The sequence below is a fragment of the Acanthaster planci genome, linkage group LG02 (genome assembly GCF_054643075.1).
Source record: "Acanthaster planci isolate LZ-2023a linkage group LG02, COTS_SCS, whole genome shotgun sequence".
NCBI lineage: Eukaryota > Metazoa > Echinodermata > Asteroidea > Valvatida > Acanthasteridae > Acanthaster > Acanthaster planci.
The window spans coordinates 3,879,987-3,900,956 of record NC_141778.1 but is presented as its reverse complement, the minus strand read 5'-3'; the positions used below and the strand labels follow the sequence as shown (position 1 = coordinate 3,900,956).

Below are 20,970 nucleotides of genomic sequence, written 5' to 3'. Positions count from 1 at the left end.
TGAGCCTGTGCCTAAGCATTACTGTAAACTGCGCAGGTGTATCGCTTGCTCAAATGGCACCCATGATAATTACACCGTTTGGGCAGAGTTATCCATCTTGCGCCTTTGGCGCTATACGATCTTTGGTGCTGATCGTCTCCCCATGCCAAAAACTGGGAATTCAACTGGGAACGGTTAAAATGATGAAATTTCAAGCAGCATGAAGATCAGAAGTGTTTTCCGCAGATCTACCTCAGCAGACTATGCACAAACCAACTGGACAGAGCTGTAAATTACCTTGCTTGGAGGCTTTTGATTCTGGCCAGCATGTCAGCATGTCCCGAGGAATACTGCTCAATGACATCCTTGACGTCGTAGGGCCTAAACGCCTCTTTGAACTTCCGCCGCGCCACAAAGTACTTGATTTTCCGGACGGCCCTGATGGCATTCTTGTGAGCCTCTGTCAGCTTGGTTAGCCCAACTGGCTCTTCTTCGTGAAAGAGCAAGGAAAGAAAGCACAGCCACAGTTTCAATATCAAAATAGCACTCATTTCAGGCACAACTCAAATCATTTCTAAAGGTTCAATTTTATTCAGCTTCAACTGCCAACAAATATCCCAGCAAGAAACAAGAATAAAATGATAATCAGCCAGAAGTTAACCACAGTGTATTCAAAGCATTATGGCGGCTGGTATGGATGTCAGCAGCCCAATGAAAATGACACATTATCTTTCTTGACGACAATGACCTTATGCCAATAGATCTATGAAGACACAGTGGTGTCGTTTGTGAAAAGGCAGTGAAGAGCATGTGGCGTGCGTGATCTGGTTTATACATTTATATATGGAATACAGTGTCCATGGCTTTGAACTTGAAGCATTTTGCCACAAGAAGACTGCACCTCAGTGGGGCCACAATATGACCATGGCACTTTAGCGAGCTTTCAACAAGCTGATGGTTTGCATCTGAGGACCGTATTCAATGAGAGGAACTTCTTATTCTAAGAGTCACTGAGTTTTGACCGAGTTTTCATAATATGAGCTTTTATTTGACCATACCAATTTGGCAGTGGGGGTGGGGAGTATTGTGATCCTGGTCTGTTACAAGCACAATTCCCTTCTCCACAAGCTGATTCATATGACAACGTGAACAATACATGATAATAACAATAAAATTGTCAGATTAAATTGAAACTTTACAGATGTACTTACAATGAGAATAGCCTTTACATGCCAACCAAGAGTTTAATAAATGTGCATGGGACAGTCCAGATCTTTGAGTGAGGTGGGGAGAGAGATTCTGCTCATTTAAGGTTAACTGCCTTGTTGGAAATACTGCAACTAATTGTTCAAAGGCACGAATGAAACCTAACGCCAAACCTTGTGCATGCTGAGTGTGGTATCGGTGTGAACCCCGGGATCGAATCGAGTCTTGTTCCCCGTATGCCCCCGTGCTGAGCTCCATCTTCTTGTCCTCGTCGTCGTAGATCCCGTTGGCGCCCTTCTTGACCCGATCACTGTTCCGATGCAGCATGGGGCTGTTGGTGCTCCTCTTGATGGACAGCCGTGAGATCAGATTGTTCGTACGGAAACTACTGTGGGGAACCAAGAAGAGAATGACAGAAAGGCATGCCAGTTTGAACAATGCGGAGCAATCACTCAAGCCCCTCCCCCTTTTCACAGGCGTGGGGGGGAAAAAAAGGAAGTAAAAGAAAACACATTCACGTGAGAAAACAAACAGGTTTGAACAAAAAATGCACCAACAGTCGTTAAGAAAACAAATGCACCATTACATTTCAACCATCCGAACAGAGGTGTGACCGTCAACAGCTATCTGGTTCCCAACAAGTGCAAACGTAACTTTGCATTTGCACGCCAATCCAAGATGAGACAAGTCCCAAAACGTGCAAACACATGTGACATTTCACACTTTTAACAACTAATACACTTCCAGGAAAACTTACATGAAGACAGAGCCAACGTTTGTAATCAATAATTAACAATGACATCTCCCCACCAACACCTGTGTGCAACTGAATTCAGTTTGTAATATAATTTCTGACAAAGACAGTACTACGTGGAATTTATGACTGAATGATGGTGACAAGAAATCCAACGGGAAAAAATGGGACTAGGTGATTGGATAGAAGTTTTGATGGGTGCCACTCGGACAACAGAGGGTGCTCTAGCCATGGAGGAAGGACACAAGGAGTGTAAACTGCCCTGGCCAAGTACCGCTTTCTGGCATGGCCAGTATGCCCGTAGCCAGAGCGCAGTGAACGCTTGCAACACGCCATCTGTTTCACTAGTGTAATATGGAAGTATAGGAAATTGTCTTTGAAAACTGATGTTTGGAGGGCCAAAATAAAATTACAAACATTGCGAGGATAATGGAACAGTGTATCACAATTACTCATGATGGCAGAAGTAGGTCTAACGTCAGGGATTTTCTCTATTTCCTAGTCACAGTGACAAGTTGTAGTTAATTGAAAACAAAGCACCAGAAGAATTGCTAAGATATTACTGGCCCCCTTGTCTGACTACAGAATACTTTCTATTATTCGTCTGACTGGGCAGCAGTGATCATCAGGCACTTTGAAGCGCCAGAGTTGTAACTCCTTCTGTGTCTTTCGTCTGTGGACTATCTGTCCCTTACCATAGCGAGTGGCAAATACAGAGTGTCCCAGCCCCAAGTTAGAGAGAGTGTTGGGAAAATGTGAGTTCTAAGTGTTCCAAGAAGAAGTCTTTTAAGCGTAGCATCAAAACCCAGCCCTGGGCACATAGGGGGGTTGAAAACAGTAGGATCGGCGCATTCAAGGATAAAAAAAATATGTTTATTATAACATTATTATTATAACCCCCCCATTTAACCACGCCGGGGGCATTTATGAATGTTGATGATGCTGGGACGGCACAATTTTCTTTTTTTTCTGTTTTCAAAATTCTTTAAAAATTCATATCTTCATTTCCTGGACACTTACACCCACACGAAGGACTGTCTGGTTTCTACTCTAATCTGACAGACAACATCTATTGACGCTGGAGTATTTCAGCCAGGCCTGCTGCCTTGTAAAAAGAGCCCAGATTGTGCAGTGTTACCAACTTTCTTTTGTTCATGAAACTGGCACAGTGCACTGCTGACCTCTTTTCAATAGGGGCCAGATTAGCGTGCAGCGGTACTGTGTTGGCTCATCACTGGGTGGTAGAGCGCTTTTGTCCCCGGTGGGAATCCGCTTGCTCTAAATGCCCCAAACCGTAGTATAGTGTTTCAAGACAAGGCTGGATTATCTCCACTATTGAGAGTGAAAAAAATGTTGATAATGCCCAGCAGCCTGGTTTTTTGTTACGAATACGGTCTTTTGTTACAAGGCCCAGTTCCCTTTGTCCGATTTCGGAGACCCCGGCCACGCGTATAAAGAATACGGTTCTGGTACCGGCAACCGGCAAGTGGTTAAACAGCATTGAAGTCAAGTCCTCGTAAGCAACTCAAAACATGGGTATTGCCAGGATTTTTGCCAAGGGGGGTAGGATTATTTGGGCTGGCCGAACACTTATTGGTAGGAAACTGATAAACCATTAACCCTGGAAGGGGATAAATTCTGAAGTATGTTCCAATAAATGGGTGAGTTTCCTCCCCTTTCCTCCTTTGTTTTTCATTTCTCGTGCGTCCTCTTAAGTTATTGTCATTTTCCATATTTGGCCATTATTTGTCCTTTATTACTTGTGACCTGATTTGTGATGGGATTGATGACAATTCTGCCCAAAAACCGTCCAGAAAAAAAAAAGTTGGGATAGTGAAAATGTCTTCTTGAGAATTCTGAGGCGCAGCGCAGATTTTTGGCCCACTATTTTTCAACGCTTAAACTGTTGAAACTAAAGTATATTTATTGAAGTAACTGGTGACCTTGCAAGTTGATTGAACAAGAGTCAAGTAGGCCTATTCACCCCCTCCTAGCTGATTCATCAAGATTTAATAATTGGAAAGGTCTTAATGGTATATACAAAACATACTAACAACACCATTAAACATGAAGACAACGGTTTTCCTAACCTACTTTCTTCTCAAGGCTTTAAGACTTAGACAATGCACCTACACAAACACCACAACAGATTTACAATGGACTAAATATAGGATGATGGCAGGTACAACTTGGGATTCAACAGAAGATGTCGAACACAGCACTGCCGTGGATGCAAAAAAAGGGACTCTTCTCCAGGCTAAAACAAGACACGTCAATTTCATTCCAAACACCGAGTAATGAGCATATTGATGTTGATTACAAAATAAACAAAACAAAAACACTCCTTGATGTTGATGATCACGATACCCTCACAGATGAACTAATCCCCGCTTCTCAGTGATTAACTGCTCTAGTAACAAGCACGCCACAGTAACAATGCTCCACAATGCACCCACAGCAGTACACAGACATGTGCACTCCATGCTATCTGCTCTGTTCATATATCCTGGTCACCCGGATGCAAGTAGGAAAAACACATGCATGCGAGTCCCCTTTACAAATGTTTTGGACATACGCAGATGGATAAAAAGTTGCAAAAGCCTCGCTAACTGACCACTTACACACACCCCTTGTCAGACTGTCACAAAGTATATTGCCCAGCTGAGCATCACCCAGTCAAAAACTTTTCAACTTTGAGATAATCTCTTTCAAAATGTGGTCATGGAAATATGCAGCAGTGCTGGACTCATAATAGTCACTGTGATCATATATCACAGGATGAGTCTCAGGCCATTTGTTTTGAGAAATTTGGTTATTGGTTTGCATAATACAGAGCTGTTTGTTTTGATGCATATTTCAATCTGTCTTCCTGATACAAACAGTATTCCAGCGTAAAACATCATAATGGTTCCCAATACACACCGGTTCCTTGCAACTCATTCTGTAAGGTTGGGTTCTATTTATAATTTGATTTTTAACCACAAAAGAAATTGATTTCATTGGTTGTTTTACAAATCTCCAATATTATTGGTGTAAGCTACGGTCAGGGGTCTCTTCTGGACATCCAGTATTAAAGAATGACATAAAAGCCACTTGAACAGGCCAGGCATGAGACTGCCACTTGAGTTATCTCACGGGAGCCACTCAAACCCACCCAAAGGAATCACAACTTCCCTGGTTTTCACTGATCCCTATCAATGACAGTGCACCTGTAACAGTGAAATGTCATTCACTGTGTAATTATCTGTCATAATGGCATGTATATTGCACTATTGAACAGACTTTGTATGGAAACAAGCTGCTTTAGCTGCAATAAAGGACAAGCATATACAGGCTAAAAAGGCTGTAAACTATTAACCGTTTTCCCCCTGTACTGGTAGGTTTTTTTTCATGGGAGGGTGCACTCTGTAAAATTAAGAAAATGTTTCTGCTACAGATTGAAAGCTGTCCCTCATTTTGGAAGGAGTGATGATCACAAATGTGCTAGAGATAGGAAGAAACTAGCTGAAGCTGCAATAAGTGTATGAAGTTTGCGATCACAAAGTCTCTGACAAATACCCAAGTTGGCAAGTGTTCGTGGTGATATGGTAACTGTGTTTTGTAAGCTAGTAAACCCTAGCTTCTAATCTGATACTTTGCAGCAGGAAATAAAACTCATCGCTACCCTGTCTCCAATGGCAGTTGTGGTGCAGTTTGGAGTGGAGTGGTGGGGCGGGAAAATGAAGATGACAAAAAAAAAAAAAACGGCTTGTTTGGTCGCCCTGTGAATTGCTTGATCGTTGCATGATTGGTCAATCTTGTTGGTAATTCTGGTATCAGTCAAATGCTTTTTCTTTCTAATTTGCAGTTGTGGAGGACTGTTTTTAAAAAAGCAAACTTAAGGGATGTTACACAGGATCAATTGACAGTGCTCCATTATTGTGCTATCATGCCGACTGATCACGACAAACATATACATCAGCATGCATAAAAAGCTTCCCCCAATCAACTAGTGTATTACTGTGCATACAGTCCTGTTTCATCCCACTATGCAGCCAAGGCAAGCAGATGTTACTGTACACGTGGCCACTATCTTTCTCACTGGGTTTACACGGCTTTATCAAAGAGGATGGACACACTATTAAGGGGACATTTTTCCTCTTCTAGAGGGCCAAATTTCTGTCAAGTAAACTGATCCTGTGCTTGGTCCCAGGGAGAGTCAAACGGACAAAGACGCCTTGTCCTCAGAGGTACAGCACTTTACAATTATTTTGGAGTAAACCGAAACAGCTCTGAATTAAGACTGTGACAAAGACACGACAGACATACGTGAGAAGCAGGTGGGGCTGCCTGTGATAAGCGGGGTGGGGCTGCCTGTGATAAGCGGGGTGGGGCTGCCTATGATCATCAGCAAGTTTTGAGGTGTGATTGTCCACTGCTGGCTGCTCACGAAGTCCTCAATTTTGCCGACAGGCGAGGTGATGGGATGCAGGTCGTTAAAGGGTGGGGGTTGCTGCTGAGCAGGCAGTGGGTGTGGCGGCAGCATGTGGGTGGGGTGTGAGAAATGGTCTTACCTGTGCCTGTTGCTTCTGGGTTGGACACTGATAAAATGAAAATGGCATTGGAATGTACATTATGATGGATTGGATCATTTGCACGGACATGCCACTTTTATGAAAAGGCACGTCATACCAATGGTCGGTAAGAACAAAAATTTCAACAGCTAAACAATTTTTCTACATTGGGACATCTCTCAAAATTTGAAGTCTTGGAAGAAATGTCACAAAAGTCTCTCATCCAGCCCGAGGATTGCACGAAAGAGTGGCCACTGAAAATATATAGCAATGCATGGTCCTATGCATGGTTTCATTTTTTAAATGCTTCAACATTCACCAGCAGTATATATTTACTTAAATGGCCGAGAATTGAATTAAAAAATGTACAACAACCAACGGATCAAAACATAGCATCTGAGCCACAACTAAAGAGAGCTGCAACCGATCACTGCTGTCCCACAGGTGGACACAAAATGGATGCTACAGGCAATGATACAGGCAGTCTTCAGGTTATCCATCAAGTGAAGCCATTTTGTGTCCCTGGGAAACTATTTGTCACATTGAGACAGTTCAGTATTCCCAATACAAATGCACACATCAAGGTTTGACACGTTTCTCCTCCGGGTAAACAATCTATCACAAAATCTATCTGTGCAAAAATTGGCATGGGTTACCAATTGTAAATATCTAATTTTTTCCCTCACCAGCACAATATTCAGAAAACTTTGGACTTTACCACATTTGACAGTTTCATAAGTCCAAAAGCAGCCAAATTGTTTTGGCAGTCCCTTTTTTCATCCATGTAAAATGCAGATTTGGTTAGCATTGCAGATACAGACTTGTGTACAATCATCCACTTTAATGATCCGAAAGTTCAAATTATATCATAATGACTTATGTGTGTACGCAACGTGTACAACAAATAGGCAAAGCTATGCAGTCTCCAAATTATTGGGATATGGCTGAAAATTACACACAAATTAATTGGGAAATGATTTGGCTGCTAGCCAGTGGTTGAAATTGATGCAGGCATGATGCCAAGACAGACCACAGCAAGAAATTATAGCGCCATCTGTTGGCCAATGATAGTGGGCTGGTTCTTAGTTGGATCATTGCCCCTCCCCCTTTTTTCCTTCCAGGAAAAAAAAGGGGGTTGTTATAACTGGCTGTGTGACCAGGGTAATTGACACCAGAAAACTCGTTTTTAAGGTAGGAAATGGAAAACAAGAAGAGAGAATTAATGCAGAAATTGGACATAACCGCCCATTTTGATTTCTTTGATCTCAGCTTTCAGTTGAGATTTCAATGAAAAAGTTCGAACTCAAACTGAACGAGTGGATATTCCAACAGCGCATGCCCTAAATGAAGTTGTCCCGGGTCATTCAGAGGTCATGGAGGTCTACCCAATCAGTGTGGCCCTTAGCAGATTCGTGCAGTGCTTTGTTCCTGAATGACCTTGCTTTTTTAACTCATAGGAAAAGGACTGGGGGGGGTTCATTAGAGTTCCTTACAGCCTTGAATATGAGTTAGCATCAGTTCCAGGGTACTCACTTGTTATTGGTGGGACTCTGGACAGGTTTTAAGTGTGGCTTCCACGTGGCCATGGAACATGAATTAGGATCGGCTGCATAACATCTCCACAGGCACTGCAAGAAAGCAGTAAACTAAAGCTTTACAATATAACCTGTAAACAGCCAAATCACAGTCTTCAATGTTGCTAGGTGGGGTTCTTGTTTTTCAGGGAACAAAAAAGAGTCATAAACTATTTTGTTCTTTACCCATGCACTTCAAAATGAGTTGGTTATTGATGCAATAAAAGAACCTAATTGATGTAAGCCAAAGAAAATTCTGTGTTGTACCAAATCGGAGAGCTTTTATGGGGAAAACAATTCGTATCTTGAGGGAGGGGATGATCTTTGCATGACAAAAGAAACCATCCCAGGACCCCACGGATGTATTCTGAACTGGAGGTGGACAAGATGGGGAGAGGCAGACAGAATCCGATGGGTGCTTCAGCAATCCTGGCTCAATGCCTTCCCTTCAGATTGCATGGCCCACCTGTATAAGCATGGCTGCTGGATGCCGCCTCCTGGCAAAATGCTTCTGCCTCTGCTGCTGCTGGACTTGCAAGGCAAAGCCTGAACCCAGGATACCCTGTGAGAAGGAAGTCAGCACGAGGTGAGGATTAGGAGAGCTAGACAGCCACAGCCTTTGAATCTTTTGGCATTAGTACTACGCTGCATTTTCCTGAACTAATTCACTGGTGAATTACAAAATGTAAAGGGAACTCCTGTTGTCCGTTGTCTCTGGTGATACATGGAGTTTTAAGAAGCCATTTCGGTAGTGCAATGACTAATGCTTGAACTCACAAGAGATTTATGCTACTGGTCATGGACAGTTGCTTCATGGCCTTTTTGAATTAGGTTGGCCAAGTCTAAATTACTTGGCCTACCTTCTTGGCTGCCTTACAGAATGATGTCTGATCTGATTGAAATTTTAAGTTGACAATAGCCATATCTGGTGAATGAGTGCCATCTGCTTGTTGTTAAAACTCAAACTGTTTCTGACAACATCATCTGACATGAACAAAATGAACAACTTGCAGGTACAACAAAATCACCTGCACGAAAAATGCTCAAAATAAACCGATACATGTACAGCTACTGGTCTGGCGCTTACTGTAACCCCCCCCAAAAAAATGCACTCCTGGACTTTAAAAGCCAAAGACCTGGAGCACATTTAATTCATTCTGTGCAGCGGTATGGGGCTCCTGATTCCAATTAATGACTGCTGTACCAAAGTCATATTCAGGACAGTGCCGGAAGCACAAGGCTGTGTGGCATGGCCAATGTGGCACTCATCTCTTATTCATCAGGATGTAGTCCATGCACAGCTGTGCCTTAGGAATCATCCGACGATCCTGAGGCTAATGAACCTCCTCACCAACCACGCACTTCACAAGACATTTGAACTGGCGATTTCTAGACAATATTTTTGATGAGGACTACCGGGGAGAGGAAGTTCTTTAAGCTGCTTTGGAACTTAGTGGCAGTCACACAGGCGATGAACCCAGTGACACTGTTCTCTATATGTGCCTTGTAATGCTTTCTCTACAGAGCTTTAGACTGTATCATGGAAATTCCTTCAAAATGTAGAAAACGCTCTTCGTGAATATTATTCCGTGCTGGACAAGAAGTTACCTTTTACCTTGATAATGGAATGCAGCATGTATTCTGATGCTAAAATAATAGTAATCAGGGATGTGATCCAATGCACTACTACTGCCAGAAAGCTTTGCCCGTAATTTGGGAAATCCATCTGGTTGGAATAAACTTTGTAAGAATATGACCGTAAAATTGAGAGGAGGCAGTAGCAGTGTGCACATTGCTTTTCAAAATTCAACAAAAGTGAGTCTTTGAGAATATCTTAAACTTCTGGCAATTATCATGAGGGGGCTGAAAGTGAAATAAACAAAGTTGACTTCAGTATTTTTCACCCTGTACAGAAAATAAACAAGGGGTGTCCAAGTAGTCCAGATGTTCAACGTTTGGTAACATATTAAATATTTCAATGTTGGTACACCCTAGTGATGTCTGCCTGCCATAGTATGCCACACAACATGAAAAGACTATTGTTTGATTCCTAAATGAAACTCCTGAAAAGTCTGAAATCACTTCTGCTAATTCTGCTGAAATAGAACAAGATGACTACTCTAAATGCAAGGCCCGAAAGTTATGGACAGAATTTGAGCTCACCGCTGGAAGTGCGAAAAAAGACACCCCGAGCACAGCTAAGATGGCAGCTGACAGCTTCCCTGCCCAACTCTCTGGTGTCTTGTCACCGTAACCTACTGTCGTTAAAGTAACCTGCAGGTAACAGAAACCAAGGAAGACCAATATGAGATAAGTGCTGAGGAAAGAAAGCTGCTAACTAAGAGATGAAGTCAACCTGCTGATCAGGGCACCTGATCCAGGCTTGGAGTCACCCCACAGCTCCACTGTCGAACTCCACCCGCAACATTTGACCCATCAAGATACATGTAGGGTGCACTGCCTAGCACCTGCTATAGTTCATGCGCGGGAATCAAAGTCAGCTGAATGGTGCTGACTGCAAGATCAGTTTACCAATTTTAACCCCCCTGCCAGTTTCACGAGTACCCTTCAAATCGTGAATGTGCAGGCAACGCATGGCACGTTCTCAGTGCTTGAACAAATCTGGGCCATCAAGTAGCTAGCAGCCAGGTAACAGTGAATGAGCACTGCAGAACGAATGTCCTTCAGATCATGTGCTCATGGGCCGGTGTACACCAAAAATACATCTTTTACTTTATTTGCTGTCATTTTATGAAACTGACCAATTTGGGGTATTGTAATTTATTGCAGCTATCAAGCCACTGACTTTATAACACTGTCTTTCAAAATCACATGATTATGGGTAATTACCTTTTTGCTTTACTTGCAGTACTTTTATAAATTGACCAATTTAGGGAATTGTAATTTATTGCAACTATCAATCCATTGATTGGTTTTATGTACGGGAAGGTAAGGGCCAAGAATAATTGACATGTACCGTGCGTGCCTCTGCACCAATTTTCCCATGCACAGATTCCCTGACATTGTTTCATTTTATGTAACAGGTTTTGCTCTACTCAACGTATATATTGATAAACACTGTATGATCAGTGCTTGTCCGAGAGCATGCGAAAAAAGTCACAAGCTTACTCGGGTGGGACTCGAACCCACGACCTCCTGCTTACTAGTGCAGACGTCTCAACCACTTGACCACAGAGCTTGCCGGGGTCGGCTGGCCGGTCCGAGTCAGGTGAAGCAGCGGGTACTGCGAACTATTTTCAAGATGTATTTTTTGCGTTGGGGAGATGTTAACATTTTTGCAACACACGGCAAACAACTGCGTGATGAGTTTTTCTCAGACACAGTTTCTGTGCATTTTTACACTCTTCATTTTATGAAAATAATCTGGCATCCTCTTAGTGGTGGAAAGTGCCATTCTTTAAACATTTAAAATTGTCTAGTTTGTGGACAGCAGCTGATGCTTAAGTGGGTGGATCGTTTTTGAGATAGCATGATGTACGTTTAGTACTAAACTTTGTATCTGTGCCAAGTCATTCATGAAAATAGCGCATGTGCTTCATACATCAATGTGTCAACATCACCTCATGTGGTAAAATGCTGTATCTGTAACATACACTACTTCACCAAAAAATCTTTTCAATGTTTGGTGCCACCCTGCTTGCACTGGTATATATTAAGATACCTCAGGACCTCTACGCTCACAATCTTTGAGGAAGGCCTACTCCTCGGAAAAATGATGTATCTTTTAAAAGATGCCCTTTACATTGTTTATGAGGTAAATAAAGCAGAATGACATATTCAATCAATAACAAAAACTGCTAAATTACTCAAAGAAGTAAGCTTGGGCAGTATTCGCTTGAAAACAAGAAAAGGGCAGCACCTCAAACTTTAAAGCGAACTATCTCAAAAGAAACTTTTTCAAAGATACATCAATTCTCCAAATGAGGATCGCACTGATCAGCTCATAGGTTTTTCTATTGAAGCTGTGGGCCCAAAAATTGCTCAGTGAGAACATTTCTGTGAAGGGGTTCCTCACTGCTCTTTGTACTAAACTATAATATATCAACAACAAAAATCCAGTGAAATATTTTTAATGCACAAATTGATGCAACCTTCAGGTTTCCTTCTTTGGAAAACATTACAGTTTTGCTCATGAATATGCAAAATTGTAACAGCATAAAAACCCAAATAGCACCAAGATACCTATTAAAATAACAAAACAAAATTAGAAACTCAAATTAATTGAAATACGATGCGCATAATCAAAGAATGCAGCAAAAGAATATGCACTGAATGGGCTCTTTAAAATTCCTGGTCCAAGCACATTTGCCAACAAGCTAGTACAATCGAAAGTGCCCGGCCACATTTCATTTAATCTCATTTGCACCATTCTTTAAAGAACTGACACAGCAACCCATTAAGCAACGTTGCCGGAGGTAGCTACAAGACCCCCCCCCAGAAGAGAACAATTTCCATGAGAAAGATACCTCCCCAAAGAAAAAATATAAATAAGAGACAAAACACTGTCAGCGTCAGTCAACCTCAGGGAAATCCTCCATCTAGGCTTTGAAAAACGGCACTCCAACACTAAGCCTATACAAATGGAGATGGCGTTGACAAAAACCGATAAAAGCAGATCAACAACCAGTGTTGGCAATTCCAATTCCCACTTGAGCTACAGAGCCGTCACTTCTAAATGCAAAAAAACCTGGCAAATACCAACAAAATGGGGAGTTTACTCAAAGGAAATGGGACAAAATATGTAACTGGGCCATTGGCGTCACTTTACGGTAGGTGTTTAAGCTGGAAGAAATACGTCCTGCACAGTCTTGTCTGTGACTGAATACACTGCGCAATGCTGGTGTATACATATAAATGTGAACTCTAAGTGGCTAATTCAGAGAGTGATGTTTACCAGCATGTCAATGTGTAAAATGCAGCCATTCCACGGGCCGAAGACTACAGCTATGTACGTCTGAGTTTCCATCATGCACTTTGACTTTGACTTTAAAAGTTTCCGGTGTTATCCGAAAACAATGCAATCACCTGATTAATGCTGGCCTAAAATGTTTATCAAATGGGAAGACCGCACTATGTGGGAAGTAGACAGACTGTTTTCAATTGCAGATGATTACTGCTTTGGGAAATCAGGAAGGCATATCTCAAATCCTAGTAATAATGCGACCTGCTGACTGGACGAATCGGCCACTGAAATGAAATTTTTCACACTGTTCCCTGCACAGAACAACATCAGCATTAACCGGTGCACACATGGCCACAAACAGGTTGGTACACATACAGGCACAATGAAAGTTCAATCAGAACATCTCAAGAGCGTGAGCTAAAGCCAATTTTTTGAGGAAAAGAAAACAAAACACAACATCACTTTCACTGTAATCTTTAGTTCTAGCAGACATACACCGATGCTTGCATGACTGTGCACATTATATTTCCATATAGCTGTGTCACTATGGTAGACAATGAATATCTGCCTCTAAAGTATTTGTGTCTGGTTTTTCAATCTCTATGAAATGGATGAGAGCATTTGGCAACTCAGTGAAACTGGCATTACAGTTTCAATATTTATTCTTCAAAAATGTGACAATACTGGTACATAATGCTGCCGGTGGATTGCCCATATATGCCTACACAAGCAGTAATCTGTTGTCTCAGGCAACAGAACAAGAGAGATTTAAAATAAAAACAAATTTGCCGATAACAGTGTGAAAACAATGTCTTGTCTCAACTTCCCATTATAAATGTACACTTTTAAGTAAACATGTCACTTCCACCTTCTTTTGGGGGGAAAACGCTGAAAGAGTTTGCGATCATTTCGAAAAACTAAGGAGACAACTGTAAACAAATGGGACATGATTACTAATTGCAAGACAAAGGCACCACATTTTCTCTTTTCCTCTGTAAAACTATTCCTGATGCTGCAAAAATCCAGTCCGAAATGTCATGTAGATATGAACCGACACAGTCTCAAAACATTAGTTGCCAGCGAGAATTACCGCCGGAAAGGTCTCAGGCCCACCGAGCATCAAATATTCATCGCCCTTCTGTTTTTTCCCACTTAGAAGATCTGCATGTTGTAGGTCTCTTCAATGCCCACACACAATACACAAATATGTGACTACCCCCCCCGCCCCCGCCTTCATAACCAGGTACTGCAGTAGTGGTTTGGAACATTAATCGCTGGTTTGAAAGACGCCTTGTTTCCAGGCTCTACTCTCCATTAGCAGACCCTGGGAGAGGAGGGCACCGTTACAAATTCTGATTGTCAAGGAAAAAAATTGCATACCTGGTAGTTTTGGTTCAGGACCTGAATTCTATATTTCATATCTGTTCAAGCGCTGCTCTATTATGCTGGCCTTAGCAATAAGGCTGGCATTTTAAGACTTTCGTTGTGTTATGAAATGTGCAGACTCTGATCAATACAGTTTTAGAAATAATATAGCAAAATTTTAATCATTTTTTCCAGATGCGAGATATTTTGGAGAAGTATTCAATTCTTTTTCTCACGACACAATGCTGAGAGTGGACACAAATAAAAAGCATGCCGCAAATGGCACTTAAAGCCTCTGGTCTTCATTTTGACATTTCAGACTATTTTTCTCTTTTTGTAAAGAGGTGAAAAAAAATCAACATTGTGTACTAGTGAGCCCTCATCAATAACTCGAACAGCTTTACAATTTTCACTCATTATTTTCAATAGCCTATCCAAACTTTCCGCCCCTGTTGTTTCTGCAATTGGGTCACTGCACTAGCTGGCGAATAGCACTGTCCTAACAAATACTATCAAGAGGGACCATCACGCAGACAGAACCACTTAACGTTAAACCCATACCAAGGAGGCAAGCTTGCTCACTTAATCCATCTTCATTCACGTTGTCCTTCCAATGGGAACATTTATGCATATAACAAATCATTTTCATTTGAACGTGTGTGTTTGATAAATGCTTTCTGAAGTCCACTCAGGAAAAACACATCCATTAATTTTTGGAGCTCTCCCAGACAATTTCAATGTAACCCCATCCATCTGTGCTCTGTGGCTTTACAGTTGATCCCTGGTGGCATTCGTTCCCATCCCATTTCTTGTTCTTTTATTCTTCTGTCCGTCTCTAATTTTTTTTCCGCAATTTCCAATGCTTCTGAGGCCCATTCTCCATTCTTACACTTGTTTATGTCGAAACTGTAATGAAATAAGTGCGACCCAGATCTTGTACCTGAAGTGGAACTGCGGTTCTTTTCTCCGCTTGGGGGATGATCGAGCGCGCCAGCAGCAATTTTATTTGAGGTTGGACGAAGGGTGGAAAGGTTAGTGTATGACTAGGGCAGGAATTAATGTAAGGAATGGGATTTAGGCACTATGATTAAGAAAAAGCAAAAAAAAAGTTATACTCTAATGCGAGGGAGCAGGTTACTTGCTATTACTAAACCAAACTGCTTTCCCCTGAGGATAAAAAAGATCTTACAACCATCTCACTAAAACATTATTTTTTGGATATACGTATACTTCTCAACTGCATGGAATACCTTCTTAGTCTGGAGGATGGGGGATTGGTTACAATGACTTACCAAGCCATACCACAGGGCGTCTGGTAGCGTTGCGTAGTCCCTGGGATTAGCCTCGTGTTCCAATGTGTATACAAGGAATGATATGGATATAAGAGCTAAGAAACCAATATACCATGTGGTAAGCAGCTCCTGCATAAAAACAGAGAGACGGAAGGGGGCAGTTATGCCTAAATGCACTCAAATGATTACTTTTTCTCCGGGTTAAAGAATAGATTTGTGTATGTGAGCGTGTAAGGTCACTTTGGTTAAAGGCTGTGTCATCATATGTCTGTTCTGCTCATAAAAGCCACTGTCAGTCCTAGGTTACAAAAAACCCATTTGCTCTTCCCAAGCACAGGTACCTCTCCTGCCCCTCACAAGCATAGGCCCAGGGACTTATGCACAATTGAATGCATTCTTGCAGTAACAGTGGTTAAGGCGAGATACATGTGAACGGCGGCATATACTTGTTTTGTTTGATGGGACTAACCTGTCTGTGTGCCCATACCACAGAGCCTAGCAGTTTCCAGGTGCTCCCTCGCCTGTCCAGCCGCACCATGCGCAGGATTTGGAGGAAGCGTAAGCCACGGAAGGCCGGCTCCAGGAACTTTGCATTCTTTGTGCCCACGGCGATAATCAATACTGAGGCAAACACAACCACAATGTCTGCAAAATGGATGACAGACTGCATCACAATCATAGGCCGAGAAAGTCACCGCAGCAGTTTTTCTTGGGGAGGGGGTTTGCAATCGAGTCCATCACAACTTTCACAAGTCCGTGCAAGTCCATCACAAGTCATTCAGTCTTAAACCAACTCACAAGCTGTTCAGATGGACAGTGACTAAAGCATTCCTTTGTCACTGTTCACCCCGTTTATGACTGGTCTTGAGAGAGGACTTGTGAAAGGACTGGCGCTGGATTCAGCTACAATTCTTAGGTGGGGGCCTCCACTATGTCTTTCTCTTTGTAAATACTTTATTAACCACACACGCGCGAGTGGAACACAGAATAATGAACATGTAGTGTGTCGGGTGCGCAGGACACAGAGGTACTATGCTATTCTGTGTCTCCCTACGTGCTCCACAAGTCTGAGCGTAATAACGAACTTATCTTCAAGCAGACGTGACATGCAGAAAAGATATTATTGGGGCCTGTGCGTGCAAACACGACATCTTTGCTTTTAGTGTAAAAACAGCACAAGGTGTTGAGCTAGAACAGCACATTACGCAGGGTTAGATATAAACTGTGCAATACAGTTATATATCACACTGTTTGTTGAAGGATCGACCAATCTGAATTGAGAATTCAGGGCCGGAGAGCTCACATGGTAGAGCAAGGTACCAGAGGTCACAGGTTCAAATCTTCCTTCAGACAGTTTCTTAGATACATTTATCATTAAGAACAGTCCTCAATCCTCCAACAGGTGGCAGATGAGGACAGGTGAAGAATGGAGGACAGGATAATTGAAAAGTGAACTAGGCTAAGTTTCCTATTTGGCTTTTAATGATCACTTTTTGTTCAAACTACCTGTTTGCCTGTATTCTGAATGCTTGGAAATTTTAAACCAAATCAGAATTGGATTCTCTTGTTTCCCCTTCACACTGTGAATGGCCTAGATGTGATTTTCCTACAAAAATGGAAAGGCGACTTGCCTGGCTGTCATTTTGGTAGGGACTAATGTCTACATTCAAATCACCTGAATCACATCCAAGTCAGCAATAACATATCCTGTGTTAGTGCCTTTCCAAAATGACACCCAATGTCTGGCCACTCGACCCAAACTGCATTATAATCCTGGACGTGATTTCTGGCTCAGATGTGATCTTAGATTATGCCTGCCAGAATCAAATTTTATCTCCAATAATACATCCACCCAAACAAGCTTTCTCTTTTTGTAGGGAAATCATGTCCAGGCTATTCACCATGTCAACTTCGTCAAACTCAAGACATTCAAACTTTCAGACCCAATATGTACACCTTACATAATAGATTTTGCACATAATCTCCCGTCAGTTTGGCTTGCTTTGCCATTGTAATGTTTTAACAGGAAGAAAATCTTTGGGTTTATGCTGCAAGGGATACACGTATCTTACATAAATAAATGGGCCTGTCCGTATAAAGCTCCGGCTCACATGTATTGAATTTTGCCAGGTTTCTTCGGGGCAATGACAAAGCACTTTGAGAGTCCAGACATGAATTTACATGAAAATATTCCATGGAGAATAATGTATTACCAACCCCAAAAAAATTTAAAAAAAAAACGAGAGAGAGACAGAGAGAGAAAAATGACAAGGAATAGGGAGAGACGAGTGGCCACTGCTATGCAGCTCTCAGCCAATATGAACCCTGCGGCCAACTCGCAACTCAATCACGAAGGCTGGAGAGATGCAATCGGCCAACGGGAACCAAACCAAGAGAGGACTAACTTTGTTAAGATGAGAGGATTGGAAAAGAAGGGAAAAAATCCACGCACGAGGAGGAAAAGAGGTACAGAGATGTGAGAGGTAGAATTCCTGGGTGCCACTCCGATACTCTGCTCTGCTGTGCCCTGAGGGGGTGGCACTGGAAACTCGATCAAGCAAACCGAGAGATGTCATTTACCCAAATCGATGTTATACCTTCCATGCTGGCTAGAGTGTCCCTCCTCAGCCTGCTGTTTGTGTAAAGGGTTTTTCTTTCCTTTTTGAAACACACCTGTTTTTAAAAGAGTAACTATTTTAAAGAGGGAAATATGATAGAAAGAGGATAGGCAAGACGATGTAAGGGTGAAAGGGGATTGTGCTTAAAAAGCAATAGGGGTGAGTTATTTGCGTGCAAGGCGCCATTCTGATGGGTGTGGGTACACAGGCGGAAAGGGTTAGGTTTCTCTGTAATGCTTCGGTGATGCACTTTTGGAGACTGGGACTCAATTGAGCACGGCTAATATGCTACCCGTCCTATCGATTGTGCCTGCTTAGTCACACTGTGACCAGGGGCCTATCTGGCCTTTGGTTAAGTCACAATATTTGAGTCACATTTATTTTAAGAAAAACCCAACTACCCAGAACAAAAAAATATGTCAATGCTGAAGAATTAAACGCAATGTTTAGCTAATGGGTTTAGAGAAGACTGAACGCATGTTGACTGACTGAAGTCGAAGGCTGAGTTAACGTCATAGAGGCCTTCAATGGCATTGACTGGAATAGAAGAGATAATGTTTTCATAACGTCTTAGACCGGAATGAAGAGGTACCGAGCGGGACCTTTTAATTGTGCAGTGCAATAATAACCAGAAACAAGAAATATGCCAATTTTTGGAGCAAACAACAGTTTCCGGACATTCTGGCACCTTGGTACAGGAAAAAACTGTCTGTCGATGCCAGGATGGGATTATCAGAATAGGTGCAATAGGCACTGTACCTCGGGCCAGCTAAAAACAACTCAGAGCCGGCCACAAATTTGAGGGCCTACAAAAATGCCACAGCACGCCCCACACGTTGTGTGTTTACAAGTCCTCCAAGGTGGAGTGGTTTAAACATGTATGCATGTTTATATCAAGCAATTCATTACTAATAAAAATCAATTTACAGTATGGAAATAATAGCAGAAATCTGCCCATTAAAAGTTATTATTTGACCAACTGATGCTGACAAAGCTGCACACACACAGGCATAACATTTACATGTAAAGTTAATTGGTCTGGAGTACACGGAGCTAAGAGGTTTTAGAGCCGTCCGTGTGGCCTTGGCTCTTGATTTCGACATGAAATGCAAGGCTTAGGTGCTTACCTGTACAGTGAAACCATACCAAACACTAGTGCCTAGGGACACACCAAATCTTGCACTGGCCGGTGTGTTTGAGTTCATTGAAGAGCACAGACAAATTCATCTTTTTGAATACCAGCCATGGATACACGCACTGAGCTCAACACAGATTTTAGGTGTATTTTGTCCCCGAATCAAATTTCATACTAAGCACTGGGCTGCGTACAAAGAAGATGGCAGAGTTTTCAATTCTCTCATCTCAAAAATCATCAGAGCAAATTATACCACACTCATTCAACAAGACTTAGTATGCAAGAAGGTCATTCAAGACATACAAAAGTCTGTTGAGTTTTGCTCAGATCAGAGCATCAACACAGTGAGTGATGAAAGTGACTCATGGCTCATACTCAGTGAGTTATTTAGAAAACCTTATTACTATCAAATTAAGGAAGTAGACTAAACTGGCCAAGTTTTGTCGGCCTGCCATGAAGTGGGACTCAGTTTGATTTGTTCACTGCTGTGACTGAACGACTTGGCTTGAACCTGCACATGCCACAGCTTGTTTGCATTTCGAATAAGTAAAGGCTCTCCTTTCATGAAATCTTAATTCTCTCGGCATTTGAGACACTCAGGTGCACAATAATACCCGGCTGGCCCTAGATAAAGCCCTGTCAGGCAACATTGCCAGACCGAGGGCCAATCCACAAATGGACGCGACAGCCCTACAATGACAGCCGGTGCGCCGGATTGTCTTGTGCACACGCTCCTTGCCAGATGTAAATATGCCCCTCTTTTGGGACAAGAAAGAAAAAGAAGAAACTATTGGATGCGTGTAGTGTCTCATTATCTGCACTCGGTCGTGCAGGCTTTCAGAAATGGACAAGCTGTCGTGAGTTTGAATCAAGATTTGAAGAGTCCTTTTGACAGGATTGCTCCGTGCAGGTGGGAAAAAAAAATAAATTCGCAAATACTACAAAATGATGAAGAAATGCCCGGCTTGTTGACACAGACGTTCAGACAAACATGCTGGCTACGCCTCCCAATTGATTCATTTCTTTTTTTTGCAATGAAAAAACATGCAATCGGAGTTGTGTGATTTCTTTTTTGTTTGCCATACTGTAGCGGACACAACCCCGAAGAAGCCAAATGTCACATACATTGAGATTCGGAAAGCAAATCAAATGCAGTGGATTGTGTAGTAGTGTCTTATTTGCAAAATCTTTTTGCATGTTTGTCCCATTCTCTTCTGGGCTAGGCTACATCATTTTTATCAACGAGTTCTCGCTAACACGATGTGACCTATGCCAATTAGTCCTGAATGTTTCATATTTTCCCTCAAGACTTTAATCTTTTCACAGTTCTTTGTAGTGCCTTGAGGTGATATTGTGTCCCACCTTCTCTGGTGCATAAATTTCTTTTATTAGCGATATCTTCTGATAAGTAGGCTGACATGCAGTAGATGGCGGTAACATTCAGAGGGGCAATCATTCATAGTGGAGAGTGTTTTGCTGAATTTTGCCTTCATACATGTGTATACCAAAGTTTTTTCTTAGAGCCGGAAATTAGCAAGAGCGGGGCCGGCTGAAATACAGCCCATTTCTA

At 42.1% G+C, this 20,970-nt stretch overlaps 1 protein-coding gene across 17 annotated transcripts in view; it reads right to left on the bottom strand.

Annotated features, from left to right (window-relative positions):
- LOC110975339 (potassium voltage-gated channel subfamily KQT member 1-like) overlaps positions 1 to 20,970 on the bottom strand; it is a 160,288-nt gene that overhangs the window by 7,051 nt on the left and 132,267 nt on the right. For 13 of the 17 annotated variants that reach the window (XM_022227748.2, XM_022227747.2, XM_087133411.1 and 10 more), the window contains 8 exons: positions 16,117 to 16,292; positions 15,648 to 15,776; positions 10,230 to 10,340; positions 8,533 to 8,628; positions 8,026 to 8,120; positions 6,493 to 6,519; positions 1,359 to 1,573; positions 277 to 469 (listed from right to left, as the gene is read on the bottom strand). In XM_022227748.2, coding sequence (XP_022083440.2) covers positions 277 to 469; positions 1,359 to 1,573; positions 6,493 to 6,519; positions 8,026 to 8,120; positions 8,533 to 8,628; positions 10,230 to 10,340; positions 15,648 to 15,776; positions 16,117 to 16,292 — 1,042 coding nt within the window. The remainder of the gene's footprint in view (positions 1 to 276; positions 470 to 1,358; positions 1,574 to 6,492; positions 6,520 to 8,025; positions 8,121 to 8,532; positions 8,629 to 10,229; positions 10,341 to 15,647; positions 15,777 to 16,116; positions 16,293 to 20,970) is intronic. The other 4 variants (XM_022227744.2, XM_022227743.2, XM_022227745.2 and 1 more) reach the window with 4 other exon arrangements.